General features: G+C 34.9%; 1 protein-coding gene across 3 annotated transcripts in view; it reads left to right on the top strand.

Moving 5' to 3' along the window:
* Nucleotides 1–25,545, top strand: part of PTPRQ (protein tyrosine phosphatase receptor type Q) — a 218,832-nt gene that overhangs the window by 28,026 nt on the left and 165,261 nt on the right. For all 3 annotated transcript variants that reach the window (XM_077952472.1, XM_077952473.1, NM_001193766.3), the window contains 8 exon segments: nucleotides 3,196–3,376; nucleotides 4,859–5,020; nucleotides 5,120–5,299; nucleotides 5,911–6,018; nucleotides 6,162–6,443; nucleotides 16,203–16,385; nucleotides 16,712–16,813; nucleotides 20,450–20,570. In XM_077952472.1, the coding sequence (XP_077808598.1) occupies nucleotides 3,196–3,376; nucleotides 4,859–5,020; nucleotides 5,120–5,299; nucleotides 5,911–6,018; nucleotides 6,162–6,443; nucleotides 16,203–16,385; nucleotides 16,712–16,813; nucleotides 20,450–20,570 (1,319 nt within the window).

The following is a 25,545-nucleotide window of genomic DNA, read 5'->3' on the forward strand; positions in this document are numbered from 1 at the left end:
TATTTTATTCAGCATTAGGAACATAAACATAGTCAAGACTTAAAGATTTGCTCACCTGAATAATGTGTTGAACAATACGGCGTCCTTTAGAAGATTTCCAAGCATACGCTGATTAAAAAATTTTCTTTTTACCACTTCTTGATAACAGCACAAATCATGTTATAGTGTACATTAACATATAGAAGCATTTCTTAAGAATAAGTCAAACATTTCATTAATTCAATTCAGCAGACCTCCAGTGACCCTAAACTGATAGATATAATTTTTTAGAAAATAAAATCACATTCACTATGATGAAGATTATTACATGTAAAATCAAGTTGGTTTATTCAGGTGGATTAGGAATTTAACTCTGAAGACTCTTAATTCTTTCACATAAATTCCAAGAATTCCTGGGCAGCATATGCAAGGCCTTTCATGTTGACAAATTGTGACATTCCCTAACTCAATGGTTCTCAACCAGGGGCAATTTTGCTCTCCAAGAGACATTTGTTAATCTTTGAAGACATGTTCATTGTCACAGCTAAGGTAGGTGGGGGCCAGGGAAGCTGCTACACATCCTACAATGTACAGGACAGCCCCGCAACAGAAAAATATCTAATTCAGAATGTCAGTAGTAGCAGTGAGTTGGGAATTTTTAGGTGTTGCAATGGACGTTTTTCCCTCCTATTTCTCTCATTTCTACTGCTGCTTCTCTCTGCCCCTTCCCACTACTCTCTTAAATCCAAATTTTTTCCTAACATTTTTGCTTTTAATATTATTACTTTTTTATCATTAGGAAAACTTGACTAACGTCTAACCTAATGTCTTTTCTTAAGAGGTTAAGTGTGAGAAATATTCGCAACAGGACACACTTAGTGATAACATTCTGGGTTATTACAAAGCCAATGTTCAAATCATTGCCCAAGTTATGGAGGATTTTTCTAATGTCAGAATATCAGAATTTGGGAGTCATTCACATAGTCAAAAGCATTCAGGTCAACTCTCACTTTGAAATGGCAGTTTGTCAGCAGAGATGCTTAACATATGTAATTGATGGGATGCTATGCTTTATCCCTCAATAATTTGTCTGGCATGGGATAGAAAATATTGAGAGATTTAATGCAAAACCATGGTTGAGGGGGAAATTCTTTGTACTACCTCACTATAGTTCATTCTATAGTGCTTTGTATACAGTAGATTTTCAAAGGGTGACTGATTGATAGTGGAAACAGCTGTGTGGTTTGGGCATAAAGTATTGACTGCAACACCAGAGCTTCTCTGAGTTATGTGTTTGTGATTCCTGCCCTCCCTAATTTCCCCGTGGAGGCAGCGCTGAAGTGAGCTGTTGTAAGATAGAAGACCTTTACTTTGTCCTCTACAAGGACATAGGAACAAACCCATATAGAGTTCCCTATCCATAGCTCTTTATCACAACTTTTAAAAAGTAGTTTTTATGGGAAACCTGCTGCTTTTCATGACAACACTTTTCTAGGTAGAGTTGTAATGAGATTTAGACAATTACGTTTTGTAAATATTCAGAGGACTGAAAATTTTTTGACTCATTTCTCCATTCTTTTATCTTTCAGAAGAGTTAATATTTAAGTAACTTGCCTTTGTAGATAGTTAACTGAAATGCCATACAATTTCTTGCTTTACTGAACCTTTTCCTGACCACCTACTTTCATTTTTTGGAAACTATTAAGTATTTTGATGTTCCTAAGGCCTAGAAAACCTGTTTTTGGCTCTCTGAGTGAAGACAACTCCAACACATGTAAGATAATTAAAAGACAGATATACCAAAACTTATAAACAACTGAAACCTATATTATGAATTAATTGTTATAAACTCTGAGGGTAAAAGAGCATGGAATTGATAAGGAATAGAATATTTTTTTAAAAAAAAATGTGTTTTGGAGGTAAGTTTTGAAGCAGAAGTTAAAAAAATTAGCACAAGAGAGTAGATTTTTCAGCATATTCTTTTTTCAAAAGTATTTTATTTTGGAAAATTTCAAACAGGTTTAAAAGTAGAGAAAAGAGTCTAATAAGCCTCCATAGACCTGCCACCTGGATTCAGTAATCATCAATAGGCTGCCATTCTTGCCTCGGGTTTTTAAATAAATTCCAGACTTAACATCATTTTGTTCCTATATATCTAAGCACGAATTTCTAAAAACCATGGACATTTTCACCCATAAAATAATGCCATGACCACAATGAACAAAATTACTAATACCATCCTGGTATCATTTAATACCTAGAACACATTCAGATTTCCTTGATTATCTTCACATCCTGTGTTGATTAGGTATGTTCTAATTAGACTCCAAAGAAAGTCCACACATTGTACTTGGTTAAGTCCCTTAAAGCAACATTTTCTTTGATTAATGTGTACTCTTATTTCCAAAGTCAACATTCTACACAAATATCCAATATTATTTGGTCAAAACACCTTTTCCCCATTTTGTTTCAATCAATTATGCTAGTGGGGAGGGAGAAATGAGAATCATCTTGTTAGCTAAATAAAAACCTCTACCGTATTCGTCCATAATCTGTTCCTGATGTTTTCACCTCAGTATTTGCCATTTTGGTGAACTTGACATGTGTGAATTACATTATAGGATCTAGGAACAATTGCAGTTACTTTAAATATTCCTTAGGTCCAGAGTCTTGACAGGTATGCCATGAATCCTGTGTGAAAACTATTAATATTACCATGGAGTTTTATTCTGGTATGTAACTTCACTCTATTATAAACTATTATCATTGATGTATATCAAGCAGGCATGTAGACCTCTCATGTATGGTATACAAATGAGGACAGGTAATTAGAGAAGCAAAACACATTCTAATACATCAGTATGCCTAGAACACTTACCATTTGGGGGTGAGCAGTTACAATATCTCAGTCATGAAACCTTTGCATAAGGACATCTTATCTTACCATAAAGAAACTAACTCAAGTCAGAACAAAATCTGCTCCTTCCCAATATACAATATACTAGGAAATACAATGGTCACAATGTGCTACAATGATGCAGAGTATTAGTAGCCGGAGAATGAAATTTTGGAATCTAAAGAAGACAGTGGTCATGGAAATGTGTTATCTTTTATAACAGCATGATTCCAAAGTGACAAGTTTTTAAAATGAATACTTGATTTAAGTCATGAAGTATAACTGTCACAGTCTTTTAAAATATCTACTTTTAATTACAGTATATAAATGACCCCATGGCTCCAGAAATTGTGAACATAGTAGAGCCAATGATAGGATTATATGAGGGTTCAGCAGAGATGTCATCTGACCTTCACTCACTTGCTACATTTATATATAACAATCATCCAGATAATAACTTTCCTGCAAGGAATAGAGCTGAAGACCAGACTTCACCACTTGGTAGGTAGAATTTTGATTTTCTATAAAGTGCATTTAAGCCACCGGTGCTAGCTAGCACAGAAATGAACCTTAGTGTAGAGTTCAGCCATGTTATTAATGGTTGTTGGGCTGGAGTCAATTTTTTTTTTTTTTTAGCTGTCGGAAAACCTCATGCAACAAATGGAAATGCCACACAGGCAGAAGCTGGCCCCTCCTAACCCATTTGACCTTCCTCCTGGAGAAAGTAGCACCCTAGAGTCTCCGGCCAAGCTGCATAGACAATCAGTTATTACAGTTGCCAAAGCAGGTGTGATGGGAAGGGATTAACATATCTTCAAATCATTTACAGGCCTCACACTCCCTACAGCTTTTGACTAATAGGTTTTCAAATGTCACTAAAGGTAAATAGGTCAGAAAGTTACAACTCTAGTGCATGGTGTGATAAACAGGTGTAGGTGACCCCAACGATGTGGTGATGTCATTAGTGTATACACTTGCTCTTCAGTGTCAGTGGCTCTTACAGTTTCTAAACGGAGAATGTCATATATGGCAAATTAAAAATACTCACCTGACACATATTCTCTTTCTACCTTTTCTAAAATGTTAAATGAGAAGAATATTTTATTTTATTACCTTTTCTCTGATTTGGCATTTGTCCCATTCAAAATTAAAAGTGTTATTCTATTTATGGTAGAATTAGTAAAAAAAAAAAAAAATCACATTACATTGAATAGATGTTTATATTTCACTTACTGATCCATCTTTCTTGTGCAAAGATGACTGGAGGGTAACACTGAAAATTAAGAGTCCCAAGATTTCTGATGCAGATGTTCCCTTAAAAACTTAAAGTTTGACCTAATTGCTACTAAAGAGTTTTAGAAGCGCAAATTCTAAATAAAGCAAAAATCTAACATTTGAAATCCTTCTGGGATATTTATTTATCAGTTATCCAAGCATGCTTGCTTTAAAGAATTATTTGGTTTACTGAATGTGTGGCTGTATGGTGAAATTTGAGTCCAAATAAAACTATTTATTTAACTCTTCTACTAAAACCAGGTATTGATTTATAATATCTCAATTATGTATTTCTTTAACTCTTCTACTAAAACCTGATATTGATTTATAATATTTCAATTATATATTATTGCCTACTCTTTCTTTTCAGAAAACATTCCTAACCAGTCTCTTTAATAAAGTTATGTTTTCTTAAAAACACTAATGTCATGTTTCAGAGTAATGTGTAAAAACTAGCAAAATTATCAGCACAAAGTGTTTGTGGTTATTATTGGGAGGTACTCAGAAATTCATAGTAATATTCAATACAATCTCTAAAATTAATATTTTTATGTTTACTATTATTACACATCTACTTTTAATAGAGATGTGCATGGAGAGATTAAAGAATAAGGAGAAGTCAGGTTTAAGATTTTACAGTCTAAGGAAAAAATAATTTTGATTGTGAAGCCAAATATCTTTTTTTCTCTTTTTTCTGAATTCAAACAGTAACTACAAGGAATCAGTATATTACTGACATTGCAGCTGAACAGCTGTCTTATGTTATCAGGAGACTTGTACCTTTCACTGAGCACATGATTAGTGTATCTGCTTTCACCATCATGGGAGAAGGACCACCAACAGTTCTCAATGTTAGGACACGTGAGCAAGGTAAGGATGTATTTCCTTTGAAACAATTACCTGCAAATATTGCTGTTGTACACTGTGATACTTTTTCTTTTCATTCATATGTTCATTCTTCTTTTTAAGTGCCAAGCTCCATTAAAGTTATAAACTATAAAAATATTAGTTCTTCATCTATTTTGTTATATTGGGATCCTCCAGAATATCCCAATGGAAAAATAACTCACTATACGATTTATGCAATGGAACTGGATACAAACAGAGCATTCCAGATAACTACTATAGATAACAGCTTTCTCATAACAGGTAGAAAACAACATTTTATTGTTGTTGTTTGTTTTACATTTCTATTCTGGTGGAAAATATGCCCATTTCCCTGTGCCTTATATACTACAGAACACATGCTATGTCAATTCATATTTTGTTGTTTTGTGTCGCCATGGATATCTTTTTAAAATACCTGCATACATAACTCGATTAAATGTGTTTTTCTTTAACTAGATTTACCCACAAAGAAGTAAAAAGCATCAGATCACAAGCCTCATAGAAATTTACTTAACTTAAGAAATAATGTATCTGGTATATCAAAATAACTCATTATTGAAGACTAAAATGTACGACTGCAAAAATCAGCTGAAGTAATTCAGCTGATATGGTATTTGTGCCAAGTCAACTATACCCCCTGCAGTGTGCCAAAAAGTTACTTTTTCAACTTTAAATTGTTGCCTTAATATTTCAGGAAAGAATTTGAAATGACCAACATGGAAAGGCCTATAAGCCCACGAATTTGAGGAGACTGCAATTATTTGGAAGCTAGTTCCCCGTATAAATTATTCTTACTGGTCTTATATTAAATGACACCAATCCCAAGAATATTATTTTAAGGACATTAAACAGTTTGTCTATTGTCCTTATAGGGTTAAAGAAATACACAAAATACAAAATGAGAGTGGCAGCCTCAACCCACGTTGGAGAAAGTTCTTTGTCTGAAGAAAATGACATCTTTGTGAGAACTCCCGAAGATGGTAAGAATATCAGTTGCGGTTTTAATTTTTTTTTAAAAATGATTGTACATGCTCACTGCCTTCACTTCATGCCACCTCTAGGGTCTAAAGCAACAAGCATCAATAAAAATATAGGTACTAAAAATTTTCTTTTCTTCCTCTAGAACCGGAATCATCACCTCAAGATGTTGACGTAATTGATGTTACCGCAAATGAAATAAGGTTGAAGTGGTCACCACCTGAAAAGCCCAATGGGATCATTACTGCTTATGAAGTGCTATATAAAAATAGAGACACTTCATATATGAAGAACACATCAACAACAGACATAATATTAAGGAACTTAAGACCTTTCACCCTCTATAACATTTCTGTAAGGTCTTATACCAGATTTGGTCATGGCAATCAGATATCTTCTTTACTTTCTGTAAGGACTTCGGAGACTGGTGAGCTTTGTTTTGCTTTGTTTGTTTAATAATACATAGTGATATGGTAAGCATAGCTGATAGTTGCCATGTTGCTTACATTTTACGTAACCTAAAATCCCTCATTAGTTTGTTTTGTATAATCCAGAAATTAATTTTCTATTTCAGGCAAAAGTGCAGGAAAAGGTTTATTGTACAAATTTTTAAAGTCTGATTTATATAAGGGAACTACTAATCAAAATCTATGAATTTTCAAATGAAAAGACCTTAAGAAGCCAAGGATTCTTTCAATGTACCTATAAATTTTAGGTTGAGGGAGGCCGAGACAGGCGGATCACGAGGTCAGGAGATCGAGACCATCCTGGCTAACCCGGTGAAACCCCGTCTCTACTAAAAAAATACAAAAAACTAGCCAGGCGAGATGGCGGGCGCCTGTAGTCCCAGCTACTCGGGAGGCTGAGGCAGGAGAATGGCGTGAACCCGGGAGGCGGAGCTTGCAGTGAGCTGAGATCCGGCCACTGCACTCCAGCCTGGGCGACAGAGCGAGACTCCGTCTCAAACAAACAAACAAAAATTTTAGGTTGAATGGCTACTTGCTTTCAAATTAGGTAAAAGCGAGACATACTCATAGGAATAGATTCTTAGATTATAATGAGGTATGTATATAGATAGTATATAGATAGATGTATATAGATGCAGAGTGGGAGCACAAAAATGGCATGCCTGGAGAAGACTTATGGAGGAGACAGCATTTGGCCTGGATCTTAATGAGGAGGGTGGAATGGGCAGAAGAATGTTATAGAGCAGAGGTCCCCAACCTTTTTGGCCCTGGGGACTAGTTTCATGGAAAACAATTTTTCCCTGGACTAGGGAGGGAAGTGGGGTTGGTTTCAGGATGATTCAAGAACATTACATTTATTGTGCACTTTATTTCTATTATTATTACAGCATAACATATCAAGAAATAATTATACAACTCACCATAATGTAGAATCAGTGGGAGCCCTGAGCTTGTTTTCCTGCAACTAGATAGTCCTATCTGGGGGGTAATGGGAGACAGTGACAGATCATCCCGCATTAAATTCTCATAAGAAGCACACAACATAGATCCCTTGCGTGGGCAATTCACAATAGGGTTTGCATTTCTATGAAAATCTAATGTCGACACTGATCTGACAAGAGGCAGAGCTCAGGCAGTAATTCAGGCAATAGGGAGTGGCTGTAAATACAGAAGCTTTATGACGCTCACCTGCTATGTGGCCCAGTTCCTAACAAGTCACCGGCTGGTACTAGTCCGTGGCCCTGGGATTGGGGATCCCTGTTATAGAGGTTGCTGGATAGGTTGAGAGAAGATATCCCATCTAAAGGAAGTAATGCAAGCAAGGAATTACTTGTGTTTTAGTTTCGGTGAAACTAGAGGAAGACAGTTTGTCTGATAATCTTATTTTATTGTTTATATTGTGTTACAATTATGTATTGGTGGCATAACTATTAGGCCAATTCTGCAATGTATTCTGAGAATTAATAACTAAATGTAAAGTTACTATTTTATTTGTACATTTAAAACAATAAATATTTACTGACTAGCTACTGGTGGGACCACATTAAATTACCATTTTTATAGGTCACAAATGGCCAAATATCAGCAATTTCATATAGTTCAGCCAGATACTATATATGAATTTCTGTCTTGACCTTGAGGATCTAGAAATCTAGTAAAGTAGCTTACTTTTATAGAAAAGTATCCTGTTGAGACTCTTCACAGAAATGAACACAATGAGATGATACAAAAGAGCCCATAGATAATGGCAGTAGTTGAAATTGCAGGAATAAGAAGGTAATGAAAGGAGCATTTTACGTTATCAAGAGCTTTGAAGTGACAATTGATATTAATCCATATATTGGCATGTTTCACTGCTTTTATAGGTATTGTACCTAAAATAAGTATTTTTGAGAAAAATGTCTGGTCTTTAATGACTCAGTTTTATTTTGCAGTGGGTCAAGGAAATGAAACAAGCATATTTTTAGCACCTATTAAGTGTCACGGGCCTGCTAATGGGTTTCACAGAAATTGTCTTGAAAAAATTCTAAACTAAAGCAGTACATTATTGTTATCTTCACGGAAAACTGAATCTAATGAAAAATGGAGGGTTTGAGAGGTTCATTCATTCAAAAAATATTTATAATATACCAGGCCCTCCTGGGGATAAAGCAGTGTAGAAGAAAAGGATTTCCTTCCCTCCTTAAGTTTTATTAGTTGGTGGGTGTTTAATTGCCTAATGGCACCAGCTGGAAAGTGATGAGCTGGAATTAGAGTCCAAAGCTATCTGACGTAAAACCCATTTCCCTTTCACAGCACATGCTGTTTTGGAAGTAATCAACAAAGCTGGTAGATTATAAACTATATCTAAGATCTCTCTGTGCATTGTTACACTGATATTTTGTTGTTAGGCTTCTGCCCAGCATGGGGAAGAAAGTAATAACTTTGAAAGATTCTATTGTGATATGAAAGAATAACCATTTTTATGAATGCTTATCAAGTATTTCGTTTAAGTGGCCACAGCATCAGGAACACCTTATTTTAATGATGAATTATAAAGCAATTTTTTTTGTTTTCTGATTATTACATGCACATAATCTTTTAGTATTTAAAATGTAATTTTATTTTCTGTTTTATTTCTGTTTGTATGAGTTTAATTTGAAGAAAGGGACAATAAACTTTAAGTGAATACAAATTTTGAGATTTAGTTTAAATTGAGAATTTTCATTTTGGAAAGTATCTTAGAAAACATGCAGAACCCTTTAATTTTTAGGTAAGGAGACCTAGGACAATTTGGGTAAAAGGACTCATAAGTTATAGTACTTGGGGCTTGACTATAGGCCTCCTGACCCCCATTACAGGCCTCACTTAATAGAATCCGGAGATGGCTAAAAAAATAAAGAGAAGAGGAAACCAATATATCCCATGGCTCCCTAGCCAAGTCTAACAGTAAGAGTACAGGGTTTAATGCCCATCTTCCTGATATCTGGTTCTCTGTCCTAAGTTAGGGTAGTCTCAACGTCTGTGCATTTTCCACCTGGATGAAAATGGAAGACAATGGAATCTACATTAGTGACTTTTCCTAGATTATGTTTGTTGCTATTAAACCACCCACTTTAGCTCCTTTGGCAAAAGAGGAAGCTAGAATGCTAAGTAGGGTCTCAAATGTCATTTGAAGCAAGATGAGCTCAAGAGCAACTATTTTTCTGTGTTTAGGCTCAAAATAATCTTATTAAATACAGTAATTATACCTTCTCTTCATGTAAAAAATATGGGCCCACTCTTCAATATTGTTTCATGAGAAATTGAGTGATGTGTTAACTCAGTGATGTGTTAATATTACTAATTAAAAATGGGAATAAATTATTTGGTTAAACGTCTTATCTTTTTAAGAGAAATAGAGTTTACTAATGCTTGGAAGTAAAACACCAGGAAAAATCAATACAAGATTGATTGTGTGTGTGTGTGTGTGTGTGTGTGTGTGTTTTAATCATAGACTGTGCAGTTTTCCAACAAGCTTAAGATTTGCTTTTATTTTCTCATAGGGTGTAATAATCATAAATACAACTGTGGGAAGTTCCCATACAAATTACTCTTTTGATGATCTATACATATTCCCTTTCCTTTTTAAGACATAACCGTCTTTACAGTAAGCCTTTAACAAAACACCTTGTCTGATTCGCTGCAACAACCATGAGTGGATAATAACTTAGATGTTGACCAAAATTTTGTGTAGAACCCCATAAATTTATTTGTATTAATTAATTACATTTTAAAATTTGTCTGCATACATTAAAGCTATCTATGCCAAACAATAGTCTTTTGGCAGATTCAAGATAACTTCCCCTTTTTTTACTATCATCATGGACTATGTATTTTTTTGTTTTGGAATTTTAATAGGTTCAGCTTATTCCAATTGATTATAATCATTCCTTTGTATTCATCAGTTATCTACTTTATAAAATATTTCTACAACTGGGGGACACTCTGTGCTATTTCAGAAAATTCTAAGTGTGTCAATCACTCTTCAAAATCAGTAAGTCGTTGAGTCTGTCTTGCTTTATCTACCTGACTATCCAGCACTAGTTATTCCCTAAGGGTAAATGAATAAAAATACAAAAGAGATCAGCCTTGGGTCAGGAATGCATATTTGCACACTGACTACTGGTGGTAGGCAGACAACTGTGGAGGGAAAACTTAAATCTAATGCGAAATTTTCAAAATCGGAAGTTACACTGAGCTATAAAATTCAAGCATAGCATCACAAATTCCCTTTTTGTAATTAAAGAGTTTTTCAACCCAATCTTGTATCTATTCCTTACCTGTGAGTTTCTTATTTTTAATATATTCTATATCGTATTAAATATATTTATTCATTCACTGAACAGCTTTTATGGATTCCATATTATGTTCTACCACTGTATTAGATAGTGTAGCTGTAGCAGTAAACAAGACATGATCTGTCTCTACCTTTCTAAAACTTGACACTAGACAATTAGAAAATTAGAAATTAGAAAACAAATCAGTAAACAAATTTGTGATTTTTAGTAGTTGTAAGTTTTGCTAAGTGAAAAATATCAAGGATAGAAGAGAGAAAGAGTAGTGAGTGGGCTATTTGAGATGGAGCACTGAGGAAAGGCCACACTGAGAGATTAATTTGCCCAGTGATATTAATGAGGTGCAGGATTAAATGAGACAACGATAAGGATGAAAAGTGTTCCAGAGGAAGAATAGCAATTGCCAGCTTCTTGTAGAGGAAAAAAACTGTGGAGTTGGGGCAGAGCAGGGCATTTCTGTCACTTGAACAGTGTGAGTTGGGGTAGAGAATTCACAGATGAGGCGAGAGGCAGAGGTGGATCATGAGATTCTTGGGTGCCATTGTAGGAAATTTGCAGTTTAATTTTAATGAGGAGCTTTTGAATAATTATGAAATAGGAACATTATATGGGTTACAGTTTTCACAGATTGCTGCTGAATATGCTGGATGTTGAAGTAAAGAGAAAAATCAAGATGAACTAGTAGATTGTTGGTCTGAGTATCTGGGTGAGTGGTAGTGCCATTTACTTAGACGGGGAAGTCCAGGGAAGAGGTCAATACGGAGAACATCCAGGAGTTCTGTTTGGAACATGTTTCAAATATCCAAGTGCCATTATGAAGGCAGTTAGATAAATAAGTTTAAAGCTCAGGGAAAAGATCCAGAGCTGCATATACAATTTGGAGCCTCACTGTATCTTTGATATTCAATCAAGGGATGAGGATAAAGTCACATCACTGGACAATAGGGGGAGATGTTAAGAAGCTTACAGCTATGTCCTGGGTAATACGACACATAGACTTTGACAAGAAGAAGAGCTAATCAAGGACAAAGCAGAAGTCACTGGATATAGAAGGAAAACCAGAAGAAGATAGTGTCTTCAAAGCCAAGTGAATAAAGATTTTCAAGTAGAAGGAGTTTATTCCCTATGTCAAATCCTGCTGACAAGTAAAGTAAGATGGGGCATACAATAGATTAGTGCTTTGGCAAGAATGGAGGTCATTGGTGACTTCACAGGAGTAGGTTTTACAGGAAAAAAATGGAGAAAAGCAAAGTGAGATTAACAGAGTATGACACGCAAAAAAAAAAAAATGTAGAAAATGAGGAATGGCAAATTTTGAGGAATTTTGATATGAAGTGGAGAGTAGACTTGAGTAATAGCTGAAGGAGCAAGTGCAATCAAAAGAAGACTTTTTAAACACCAGAATGTATATTACAGTGTATGTGTGTTCACATGTGTATCTGACTAACTTCAAGTGTAAAGTCTCTGAATAGGCAGAAGGAATGAAATCCAGTGCAGACGTGGAGGGATGGAGCTTGGAAAGGAGGAAAGAGGGAAGGCAGTTAAGGGAAAATTTGAAGTCAGATGATAATGTAGCTCTCTTCTCAGTGTTTTTATTTTTGCAATGGAATGAGAAGCAAGTTTATTAGCTTCAAATAAAGAGAGGGAGGGCTTATCAGAGGTTTGTGAAGAGAGAATATGGTGAAAACATACTTTAAAGAGTGGGAGACTGAATTAACTAAAACAAAAACATTAGCTATCAGGAAATGAAAAGGATCCATTTGAGATTTGAGGTTATAAATTTAAGTGGAACTAGTCAGCATAGAATGGTGTTTTACTCTGTAAAACACTATTTAATAGCTGAAAAAATGCAATTTTCAGTTATTATATTGGGCATGTGAAGCTAGCAGAGTTTTGTTTAATTCCAATTATAATTTGCCAGGAAAGTAAAATAAAAACAGAAGGAAGTGATGGATATAGCTAAGAAGTGATCACAGTGACTATGGACTCTAGCCTGAGCATGTAGGGAAATGAAGGCATAACAGAGGTAATGCACAGTAAAGATTTGATGAGGGTCAGAGAATTGTTGGATTCAAAGTATAAGAGTCAGTAAGCTGGAAAGATAGGAGTCAGTTGTCAAAGAGAGGAATATTGGTAGTTATTGTTAATGACAAAGTCTTAGGTGTTTCCATGAAAGCCAGTGAAGTGTAGTGGGGTAAACTTAGGTGGGGGGAAATATTTTTGGAATTATAGAGATAAAGAAATACACAGTCCAGGGAAGTGGATAGATCATTTGCATGGATATTGACCTCTCTGAGTCATAGGGAAGAAGTCAGTCATCAAAGTGATGGCATCTTTGAGATGTTCAGAGAAGTGACAGAGGTATTACCAGTTGTCTGTCTTAAAGAGGGGTAGCATGTGATGGTATCTAACAGAATGGGGCTTCAATGGATCTGTGGTTCTTCAGGAAGGAAAAAGGAGCAATAAATGCAACTACCCAACTCCTACGCCCTATGTTTAGTGGGACTATGGGAGAAAAACAAACATGATACCCAAAAGGGCTAAACTGTAGTGGTATTTCTCAGCAGGTCCAAGATTTCACTTAGAGCCAAAAGGTAAGAAAGCATTCAGGGTAGATGTTGAGGATTTTTCTCAATGCAATGTGTTGGCCTGGGAAAACACTAGAGAACATTTAGCGTGTTTAGGATAGAAAGGATAGTGGAATTATATTGCTACATCAAACTATGCATTGAATTGCAATCATCTCAAAGTTTTAAAAATATCAATATTTTAAAATTACTTTTTCCTATTAAGTGTGCCTTGACACCATAACCCAATAACTGGTAACAATCGAGGGGAGGGACACTGTATCTACACTTTTAAGGCTTCTGAATTTTATTTATCTACTAAATTTACTATTAGTAATTTTTATATCCATTCAATTTAGAATACTAATAAAAAAGTTCAGTTTCTTTCATTTGAAAGAAAAGAGTCTTATAACAGGACTCTTGAATGGCAATAATATTTACCTATTTAGTTTATATTGTTTAACCCTCCAAGTTAATTATTTATGTTATTGTTCTTTGTACTCAATTTTTAAACCATTATCTTGGCCACTCTGATCTTTCATCTGTGGTAAATAGTTTTCTACCTAAAGTACGTTGTCTACAATTTCATTTACTGAGGATGTGTTGATGGCATTATCCCTCAGGGTTTTTTTTTTTTTATTATTGTCTGAATATGTTTTTAGTTTGCTACTGTTTATTTTTCTGGGTATAGAATTCCAGTTGTATTTCAGCTGATGTTGATTGTTGGTCTAATTGTTATTACTATGTAGATGATTTGTTTTCTTTCTGGTACTGTTAAGATGTTTTCTTCTTTGGTATTCTGTATTTTCACAATGGTATGTCTAAATATGGTTTTAAAAAATTCTGCTTGGGATTTACTGAAATTATTTGATCTGATGTTTGGTATCTTTGAATAATTTTGATGAGCCCCAGCCATTATCCCTTTAAATATTTCTTCTTTATTTTCTCTATTATCTTAAACCCCCTGCAGATATCATCTATGTCTCAACTGCCATTTTGTATTTTCCATAACTGTTTTCTTTGATCTACATTCTTGATAATTTCTTCAATACTATCATCCTTTTCACTAAAGTTCTCTTCTTCTTTATCTAATCTGCTCTTTAATACCTCAAGGGAATTTTAATTTTAGTTATTTTGTTCTGTTCTAGAAGATCTATCTTGTTCTCCTTCAAACTTGCTTGGTTATTTAATATTATTTACCATTATTTAAATAATTCTTTGCTCATATTTTAAAATATGTTTGATTTCTTGAAACATATTAAACATTTCTATTTTATTTCAATATCTGGAATCTCAAAATCTGACTACTGTGTATGTGTATGTGTTTTTTCTTTTCTTTGCTGACTTTCACTATTGATATCTGATTTGCTTGTGTGTTTAGTGATTTTATCCGTGAGCTCATACTCTTTGAAACTTTAGCTGTGAGAAATTTATGTGGGTTGTGTTGAAGTTGAGTTCCTCCAGCAAGTATTTTTATTTACTTCTAGTTGTTTAGGAGTCATAGCAGCTCAGGACTACAGTTTTATTTTAATTTAAATTCTGAAGTAGAGGTTTCTTCAGGGTACGTATAGGTATCATGGATTTAGTCAACATATGATCATGGGGACAGGCTTATAAATCCAAAACAGCATAATTTTTATTTCTTTTCTATCTCTCCACCCAGAGGAGTGGCAAGAGAGAAAAAAGGTTTCCTTTCTGTCCTCTCTGCATGGCAGGTTTATTTCTCACTTCCTGTTCCTTGAGAATGAATGCATCACATTGCACAAGACCAGGAGTTACCATTCACATAGACTTCTATGGCACATGCAGAAGACTCTAAAGTATCCCCTAGAATTGTTCAATATAATAACACTGGTTACAGTTGCATTCTTTTGGGATTTCAGGTCTTTCTGCAGAGATATGGCTCATCCTTCAGCTGGCCCCAGGACTTTATAGTCTTTCTCTGACACACTACACAGATGTTACTATACAAATGCAAAGGCACTAGAATTAACCAATCTACTGCAAGGCAAAACTGGCTTTAGTACCAGCTTCCTTCTCAGGATTTCTGTCTTTGCATTTTGTTTGCTTGTTTGTTTTTCTGTGACTTCTTTTGGCCAGTCACCACTGGATTCTAACTTTCTTTTCAGCACCAGAATTTCTTAAAGAAAATTTATCTTAATGTTATGCAGAGTTTTAGTTATTTTAAGTAAGATATTCACTCAATTTAGGGTATCTGCTCCAATATTTTATCGGAATTGGAATCTTGTATATAGTTTTGGGCTCAAATTTACATGGAAAACCATTTTATGTATAATGTATTCCATATAAAAATGTTAGATACAGAAAACCAGTGTTTTACTTAATGATATCCCATATTCTTGGGAGGTGGTTTTGCTGCCAGGTCATAATATGCAGTCTCACATCTAGGAAGGACTCCTTGCCTTGTCATAGACCCTGTTGTCGACCAAAACTAACCTACTTATCTTTTTTTATATTATCATTAATGAGGAGTAGAATCAAGTTTTAAGTGTTTTAAAATTCTCTTTCTTGTATCTGTGTGTTCTTCAGTACAAGATAGGTTCCTATAGTTCCAAGTATTTTAGTAAACGTATCATCTTATAACTATTATTCTGTGGAATCATAGTAGTATTTTCTTTTGAATGAAAATTTTTCTTATACAGTTGTAAGTCCTATAATTTATTTATACCTTACTTCATTCAGGATGTTTATTACCATTGCATTCTAGTGAACGTTCACATGTAAATAACCTAGTGCGCTTCAGTGACAATTTCAGCAGAATAGATTTTTCGAATTGAATTGTTTTTATGTATCTATATTTTTTTGTTTCTTTCAGTGCCTGATAGTGCACCAGAAAATATCACTTACAAAAATATTTCTTCTGGAGAGATTGAGCTATCATTCCTGCCCCCAAGTAGTCCCAATGGAATCATACAAAAATATACAATTTATCTCAAGAGAAGTAATGGAAATGAGGAAAGAACTATAAATACAACCTCTTTAACCCAAAACATTAAAGGTAAAAGAACAAATCTAATATTGGATATTTGCATTTATAACGACAGAGTAACCACAAATATTAGCTTAATGTTAATAGTTTGAGATTATTTTCATGCAGGTTATTACAATTTTGTCTTTTTGGTTAAATAGGCTAGGAGTTTATTGCAAGTCACATGAAAGAATACTGTAGATCCGTCCTTTTCCACTTTATCCTATATCATTTTGTCTTCATAAATAAGAGCTACTGTTGCCAAAGAATGACATTTTCACTTAGTTTTTATTTTTGGAAGATTGTATTGAGAGCCATTTCATAGTTTGCCTCTTACCTATTTTATTTCTATTTAGGACTGAAGAAATATACCCAATATATGATTGAGGTGTCTGCTAGTACACTCAAAGGTGAAGGAGTTCGGAGTGCTCCCATAAGTATACTGACTGAGGAAGATGGTAAATATAATAGTGGATATTGATATACTTTGATTCTATAATATTTCGAGAAACACATATATAGAATGAAACAATGTAAAAACTCCTCTAGTCATGGGTATCAGTTGTGTACCATACCAGTGTTATACAGCGATTTCATTGTCATGGTATAAAATAAGCTAGCAATGTTAGATTTACATTCAGTGAAATCAGGCATAAAATGCTTTTTATTTTTCTAAAGTCATCAGTACTCTGTAAAAAACAGTCAGTCATGTTTTCCCATGGACATTTTTAAGGCTAAAAATTTGATTTGAACATTAACTGATATATGTCATGACTGTGTTTTTCAACTTTTACATTTTTAAGAATAGACATTAACATGAGCTTTGAAGCAGATTATGTTTATGTAAATGTTCAGTACTTTTTTATGATATTAAGGATTAGCTTGATAATGAGATCAGGCTATTGTACAGGTTCCCTATATAATTGGACAAGATGCTATTCCCCAATGTTAGTAGCTTTCATGTTGAATATTTAAACATACCTTTCCCTAACCCAAATAAAATCAGCTTTACTACTGAGGCCACTTTACATTGATAACTTACCAAGTTAGACATATATTATGCTAAGAAAATAACTTTTGAAAGATACATTTGGGATTAGGTTTTGCATTTTATATTTTATACGTCGCATATTTAGAGAATATTATTTTTTTTTTTCTGTAAAAGGAATTTCTGTTTCCATGAAGGGTAGGCCTGGAAGTATCATACGTGTTTGTGGAGTATCTTTTTTTTTTGTCTTTCTTTCTGTCAAGTTTCCCTATCTTAAAGCTAGGCCATAGCCTATGAATTTTAAGAGTCTAGAATCATTCACCAGGGCAGAATGTGCATTAGACACTGCTAGGAAGGGAGACTTTTCCCAGCATTGCTCTCTTTCTTTTTAAAAGAATAAAGTCTTCACATCCCTCTTCTCTTTTTGCAGGTCTCTCCATGTTTTAACCTCTACCAAAGAATTTCACCAAAGCATCTTGGCTAGGGCTCTCTGGGTTGCCCCAGTTTCTAAGTGTGATGCCTCCGTGGGTCAGTTTTCCATAGTCATTGTATCTTCTTACTATGCTTGCTTTTCCATCACATTTACCTGCCAAAATTCCATTTTTTTTTCATAAATAGATTCTCCTTGCTCTCAAAGTTAAAATTATCTTAATAAAAAATCCTTCCAAGTAAGTCAATGGTTAAAAACTGGGGAAGAAAGTTAGTGCTCCTTTCTATCTTATATATACTTAAGATAATATTAGTAAAAAATTTACCAATGTCTTTCTGAAAATAATACCCACTTCTATGTAACTAATCTAATCAAAAGGTCCTAATGGCAAGAATTTGAGATCTTATATGATGGAATGAGACCAGTAGTGAACATATATTTTGAGCAGGCAGAGCTTTTACCACTCAAGTCAATAATTCCAAAGTATGTTGTGTATCTGAATTACCTGGGCCGTTAAAAATATGCTTCCTCAAGGTAAAGTTCCATCTAAATTCTTGGCCAAGTCATATAATTTCTAAGGAATAGGATAAAGAACAAGGCTCCCTTGTTGAAAAATTGCAGAAAATCGAGAATGGATAAACATCTGAGAAAATTTGCCTATTTGGGAATTAGGAACTCTTTGCCCTCATGCAGCTTGTGGTTAGCACAAGAGACCTAAATTTGACAAATGTGTGAACAAATAATTTTTATGATTTTAATTACTGGCATAAATGTTTCCCCAAATTATTCACCAGGACAAAAGAAGGACCTAAGCTACTCTGGGATGTGAGGTAAAGTTAAGCTGTGGAAGTTATGTCAAAGCTGTGACATGAAGATGAATAAAAAAGGAGGGCGAGAAATTGGAAAGATCATGCCAGGCAGAGGAGCGATAGACTGTGAAGTTCCTTTCTCAGCTACCTTGCAATGCTCTGAGATGACAAGTTGAATGCACTGCAAAAGTTCTAATTTTTCTAGTTTCAATTTTGTTAGATTATATTTTAGAATACATATGCCAAAACATTTTAGAATACATATGCCAAAATGATTAAAACTTAGTCTGCTACAGTGGGTGTGCACTGATTTTTTTTTTTGGATAGACATGTTAATTACATTTACTTAGCAATAAAATGTTTTACATTAAAAATAAAATATTCAGAGATCTACTGAAGGTTAGCTTTTAAAGGCACCAACCTTTATCTGGTATTCCACATAAGCATCTTAGAGCATGTTAGAAATGGTTAGTTGCAACATATTAGTTTCTAAGTTACTGCATTTTTTATTGAAGTCCTTTTTGTAAACAATAAACAGATTTTACAAGGATGCTAGGAGAAATATTTATAGGTTTTTGTTTTGACAAACAAAAGAGAATTTTCAGAGATAATTCTTATCTTGGGAAACAGACATCTCTCATTGATGCATACATTCTTGTGATAACTATTATTTGATAGCAACATTATTGTAGTGCCAGTGAAAATAACCAAATGAAAATACCAAATACAGCTATCACTATTATTCCTTATAACTTGTCTCATAAACTTTCTGCTGCTCAATAAAATTATTTGGAAAATTATTGTTAGTAAAATAATGAAAACATGCACACATGGGAACACGTACGACTGTAGCTGAGATTATTCAGAGAAGTAAAAAAGAAAAAAAATGAAGTAAGTCAGCCAGGATTCTGTCCAAATTGTTGGAAATAGTGATCTGTACATGGACTGTATTTCAATTGCCATTGTTTAAAGATGTAAACAAATTTTCAGAATTTCTATTAGCTACCTATGAATTCACATTCCGTGCATCACTGTAACAATGAACCAAATTTTAGTGTTTTCCTTTTTTACATGCAAAAAGTTGTACTCTATTATTCTAAGACATTACTGTGGTGTTACACAGCAGCTGAGAAATGCCATTCTAAATGTTTTACCGAAATGGAAGTATAAAGTTGGCTAACTATTTTGCAGTAATGTTTTTTTACCACTTATTCAATGCCAAATAGCAAATGTATTTGTATTTTACACTATTATAGCAGAGTTATAAGTAGATTCTACATTATTTTCTTATTTATGTGCTACATTGGTATTTCCTTTGTAAACCAATTTTGAAGACTGAGTGAACAGAGTTTGATATTATTTTACTTTTTAATGACACGACAGAGATTGAGGAATGTAGTTTTCATTTGTGAGGTCAGTCATTTTAACTGCTTTCCCAATGTTATGCTTATCACTTTCCCAACTTCTTGGATGTGTGATTTTTTTCCCACCTCTTTTTATTGTCTAGGGACCCCTTTTATTGTGTATTTATTCACCCTCAATAAAGTTTTTATTTTTATTAGAGGATGACAGTTGACCAAGATGTACTTGAACAGTAGGTGAGTCACTGTGACATACCCCTTGTTCTACTTTCTCATGAAATATTTTTTTCCATTGAATCACAGAAACAGATGTTCTAATACCACCATGCAAAATCTTCCTTTATCATCTCATTTTGAAAATAAACAGTCTCTCGTGCTTCTGGAGAAAAGCACTGAACCTAATTCCTTTACCAGAAAGTTTATAATAAAAATTGTGTGTATTCCCATGTTAACTTTTTCTTATATATGTTTAATAAAATACATTATTCTATACCCTAACTTTTCAGCTCCTGATTCTCCCCCTCAAGACTTCTCTGTAAAACAGTTGTCTGGTGTCACGGTGAAGTTGTCATGGCAACCACCTCTGGAGCCAAATGGAATTATCCTTTATTACACAGTTTATGTCTGGTAATAATTTTTTTTTTTTGGAAATAGTTCTGAGAACAGATATTAATCTGTAACATAATAGGAATGCAGTTTTGAGATTTCAGAATGTGGTGCTGCATTAGAAACCTGATTATTAATAGGCTAGTTAATATGTTTTTATTAAGAAATAAGTTTTTCCCCTTTTATGTAGTGAGTCAATCATAGTCAAATGAAATAATTTTGCAATTAAAACAAAAAATTATGTGTTATGCATAATTATACTAAATTTCTACTCTTAAAAGTCATTGACAAGTCAACTTGTATAAATGTGAGCATATAATTTTAAACTTCTGAAGTTTTACACAAGTACTCTCATGTCACCATCTTTCAAGCGTCCCTTGAGCAGAGTAATTTTAGTAAACATTTTAAATAGCTATTTTTAAAGAAATCTGTTATTTAAGGTCAATTTTTTATTGAAATGTAAACAATGTATTTTATTTCTGATCACCATTACCCTGATTACCTGTTTATCCTTCAATTGTGAAAAAGATGAAATCCTACATTGTATCTCATGTCAGTTAACATGCTTATACTACTTCATGAGAACTTGGTAGATTGAAATCTTCACTTTGATGTAATATAAATCCTCTTGAGATTCACCAGTTAGGTAATACATTACCTAGTGTATTTCATATATTTCAACTCAGAAAATACAATTTACACAATACTTCATAAAACATAGCCGTTTCCTTTTATATTTCTGATTTGGAAGGACCAGCATTGAGGGAGATGCTATGGTGTTTTAAAGAAGTCTCCTCTTCCTTTTCCTAAATTAAGATTTTTCTTTCCTAATTCCCCTTTAACCCCTTTGCATATTTCTCTTTAAGACTATATATATTTTTTTACTTTGTTGCCTGATTCCTAGTGACTTTGCCTAGTCATGATGAAACTGGGAGTGTCATGACTCCCAGTTAGTGAAAAGGAAACAGTGGGAAGAAGGTAACCATTCCTTTTCATTACCCTATTTATTTATTCACTCATTCATTCATTGAACAATATTGATAGAATACCTATATACTGATGAACAAGACTCACATAAGACCCTTGCCCTCAAGGATCTTGTATCTCTTACACTCCAAAGAGATAACTGGATTTTATACCCATAAACAAGCAAACAAGGGAACGTTGGGGGAAGGAGGTCTACTTTTGTTGGGATGCTTCAGGAAGTTCTCTTTGAAAAAGTGGCATTGAGCTGTGATCCAGTTGACAAGAAAGATTTTCTTGCCATGTAAAAATCTACAGGGCAGAACTTTCAAGAAGGAGGGAATATCAACTGCACAAACTCTGTGGGGAAACACAACTGGTCACTTTGAAGACCAGAGAGGAGGTCAATGTTGCTAGGGATTAGAGAACCAGAGGAGGGTAACAGTGGGGGCAGGAGATAAAGTTCAGGAGTCAAGCCATGGTAAGGATTTTGTTTTCATTCTAACTATAAAGGGAGTTCATAGATAATTTAAATCACTTTAGATTCCTTACAGAGAATGAACTGTCAGGGACAAAAATATTAGCAGGGATGCTAGGCTATTTTAGTAGTCTGGGAAAGAGATGGTAGTGACAATGGAGGGGAGAAGTGGGCAACTTTGAGCTACATTTGGGAAGAAAAACTAACAGGACTTGGTGATGGATTGGCTGTGCAGATAAGAAAAAGAGAAGAATCAAAAATGACTTCTAGATTTTTGAATCAAGTGTGATTACTACTAGAATATGATGCCATTTACTAAGTTAGAAAAAAAATTAAATGAAACAGATTAATTAAGCGAGAATCAAGATTTTTCTGGCGGGAATTTTCAGCCCTGCATTATGAGAATAACTGTGTTCTTGTATGCAGTGATCATGCTTCCCTTCCTTGAGCTTCCGTGTATTTTTAGCATAATGCATAGCACACCTAGACAGAAACACATGTGGTGGGATAGCATTTTAAGGGATGCTGTTTACCCAGTTTTTCTTTCTCTGGGTATGAACTCCCATGTCAATGGGAGCCTCCTATTCTAGGAACTTAACTATAACTTTAGTTGTCTATTTATAATTCCAAAATGTCTAAAGGTATCAGGATTTGTTAGGAATAAGTAATGACAATGTACATTACATCACCTCTTAAGAATATAGCATGGCTCAAATTTTATATGCAACAATTCTGATGTCATATAGAACATGACCTTTTATTTTCTGTAACTGGTTCTTTTTGCTTTTTGCAGTGATGCTGGGGTTGATGAAAGCACTGATTTTAGATAACCCATTCATTTATCATTCCCTCTGGGTTTAATTCAGTCTCTTTTGGGTAAATATTCAATCAATTCAAAGTTTAACTCTTCAATTGTACTTTTTCTCTCATCCGTCAAGAGGTATCCTTATCTCGTTTTCTGAGGTAGTCTGGGTACAGGGGAAGCCCATTGAAAATGGGGTGAGGTAATCTCAAATCCGTAATATTGAAACAGAAAAAGTTCCCTTGTCCTGCTCGCAGCGCGTGCAACGGGGGCGTGGCTCAATTCTCTGGTGCCCCGCTGCTCAAACCTCTAGGGGGAGCATGCAGACGGGCAGGTTGTGGGGCTCCGACCCCATGGCAGGGTCTAAGGGTGAATGTTTTCAGCTGAAACCCCAGTGGGCCTGTGTTACAGTATGCTCTTTTAGTTTAGCCATCCGTAGGCGACTTGTGTTAGCTCAGTTAGACCCCGTGCCTTATCGCAAGGACAGAGGGTTTTCTTGCCTTGGAGTACCACAACTGGATCACACGGGGCTTGGAGAATGAGTGCACGATGTATTGAGTGGCGATAATTCTCAGCAAGGCAGGGAGCCAGAAGGGAAATGGAGTGGGAAGATGGTTTTCCCCTGGAGTCGGGTCATTCAGCAGCGCACTGTCCTTCGTCCTCACCCGCCAAACTGTGCGTTGTTCCACTGGTTGATGGCCTGCTGGCCTGCGGCGTCTGTCAGTGTGTGCTGTTAGTCCGCTGTGTTCCTCTCGATGTCCAGCCGCTGTGTCTTCCGCCGACGTGTTCCTGTCAACGTCCAGCCGCTTGTGTGTATCCCCGTTAGGGTCTTGGGATTTTTATAGGCACAGGATAGGGGCGTGGTGGGCCAGGGTGGTGTTGGGAAATGCAACATTTAGGCGGGAAAACAGAAATGCCTGTCCTCATCTAGGTCCCTGGGCACAAGCCCGGGGTGGAGCCCTAGCCAGGGACCTGCCCTTCTCTACCCAGCACTTCCCTGCCCCTCTCCCATATCAATATTGTGAGACACCTCACCTGACCTTTTAATGGAATCATTCTGGCACAAACTTGCAGTCACCGCTTGTAGTTTCAAGGTTCCTATTTTCTGTTTTATCCTTGGTCCAGCCTCAAGGCTTATTCTAGTCCCCTGGTTCCCTAACACGTCTGTGTTGAACCTCGGGTAGCTAGATACTCCCAGCTGATTTCTCTGCACCAATCTACAGTGTGAAGGATTTGAGAAGGTTACCTCCACACCCTTCTCTAGCTCTGGATGATCTGCTAGAGGAGCCCTTACCTCTTGCTCCACACAGAGATTTTCTAAGCGGCTTGTCATATTTATCTCCATCCTGAGAAAAAAGAAGAAGGCTTCTTTACACTGGGATTTCCCTCCCAAATCTATTCAGGTGTTGTCACCACTCAACCCTTACCCTAAGATCTTGGGACACTCCAGTGTGATGTCTTTGCCCTTTTATTTCTCTCACTCTTTTTTCGTAGTGCAAAATTTTTCCTTTTACCTTTCTTTCTTTTGACAGATGGAAATTTCCTTCTTCCGTGTACTCTTTTCTTTCTACACTTCAAGGGTCTTAATTTAATTATAACCACTTAATTATAAAACTCTGGTCTCAATCCAGGATTGGCTCTTGATGTGTAAATGGAATGTAGAAAACACTTTTCCCTCAGTAAAACTTGGCTTTATTTTACACACACACACACACACACACACACACACTCTCTCTCTCTCTCTCCCACTCTCCCTCTCTCTGCTTTAAAATCTACTTTGTTCATTGCTGTATTTAGAAGAGACTATTACCTGACAGATAATTGAAACAATGTTTGTTCGATGGACGAATGAATGAAGAGTATGTTTTAAGTTAGAAACTGTGTATATATAAAATATATATTATATATATAAATATATAAAATATATAAATATTATACATAATATTTCATATATAATACATTATACAATATACATATATGTACATATACATTATATATATTATATTAAATTATGTATTATATAATTATTACATATAATAATTATATTATATATAATTATTGTATTTTTTTCTCATTGCATTTCTGCAATAAGAATAGTGATGCTTTTTCAGATAATGGATGACTCAGTGGAATAGAGTGAGATTACATAAAGAACAAAAAAGGTGAAAGACCTTAACATATTCAAGAATATTATCTATAATATATATGTGTGTGTATATATATATAAATGATAATTAAATATACACAGATATATATTTAAATTTTCAGCATCATCTTACTAAGATGCTTGCTGGAAGCTTTATGCTTTAGTATCTTACTAACATACTTAGTTGGAAATAGCCCTGTAAGGTATAGTAAGTGTAGCGAAGGGAATGGTCATAATTCTGGATTCTTTCATTAGTGATCACTAATCTTTTTGGGGGACTCTTACCATAATCGGTTTTATTATGGGGAGAAGAGGCAGGTATCATAATGTAATACACATGGATTTTCAGTCAGTGAGACATGGGTTTGAATCTTGGCTCTGTCACTCAATTATCTTTGGTTCCTATAAAGTACTTAATAAATGGTAGCTATCATTGTTAGCAGGATTCCTGCTTCAGGAGTCCATAGTTCTCTCATAATTCTCAGTTTCCATTATTTCAGTTGATCCAATAATTACCAAATTCTTATAAAGACATTTATTTCAATATTTCCTTTTTTGAGGGTGGAGGGGGTCTTGCTGTGTTGCCCAGGCTGGAGTGCAATGGCAC

This window comes from Macaca mulatta, chromosome 11 (assembly GCF_049350105.2).
Source record: "Macaca mulatta isolate MMU2019108-1 chromosome 11, T2T-MMU8v2.0, whole genome shotgun sequence".
Classification (NCBI taxonomy): Eukaryota; Metazoa; Chordata; class Mammalia; order Primates; family Cercopithecidae; genus Macaca; species Macaca mulatta.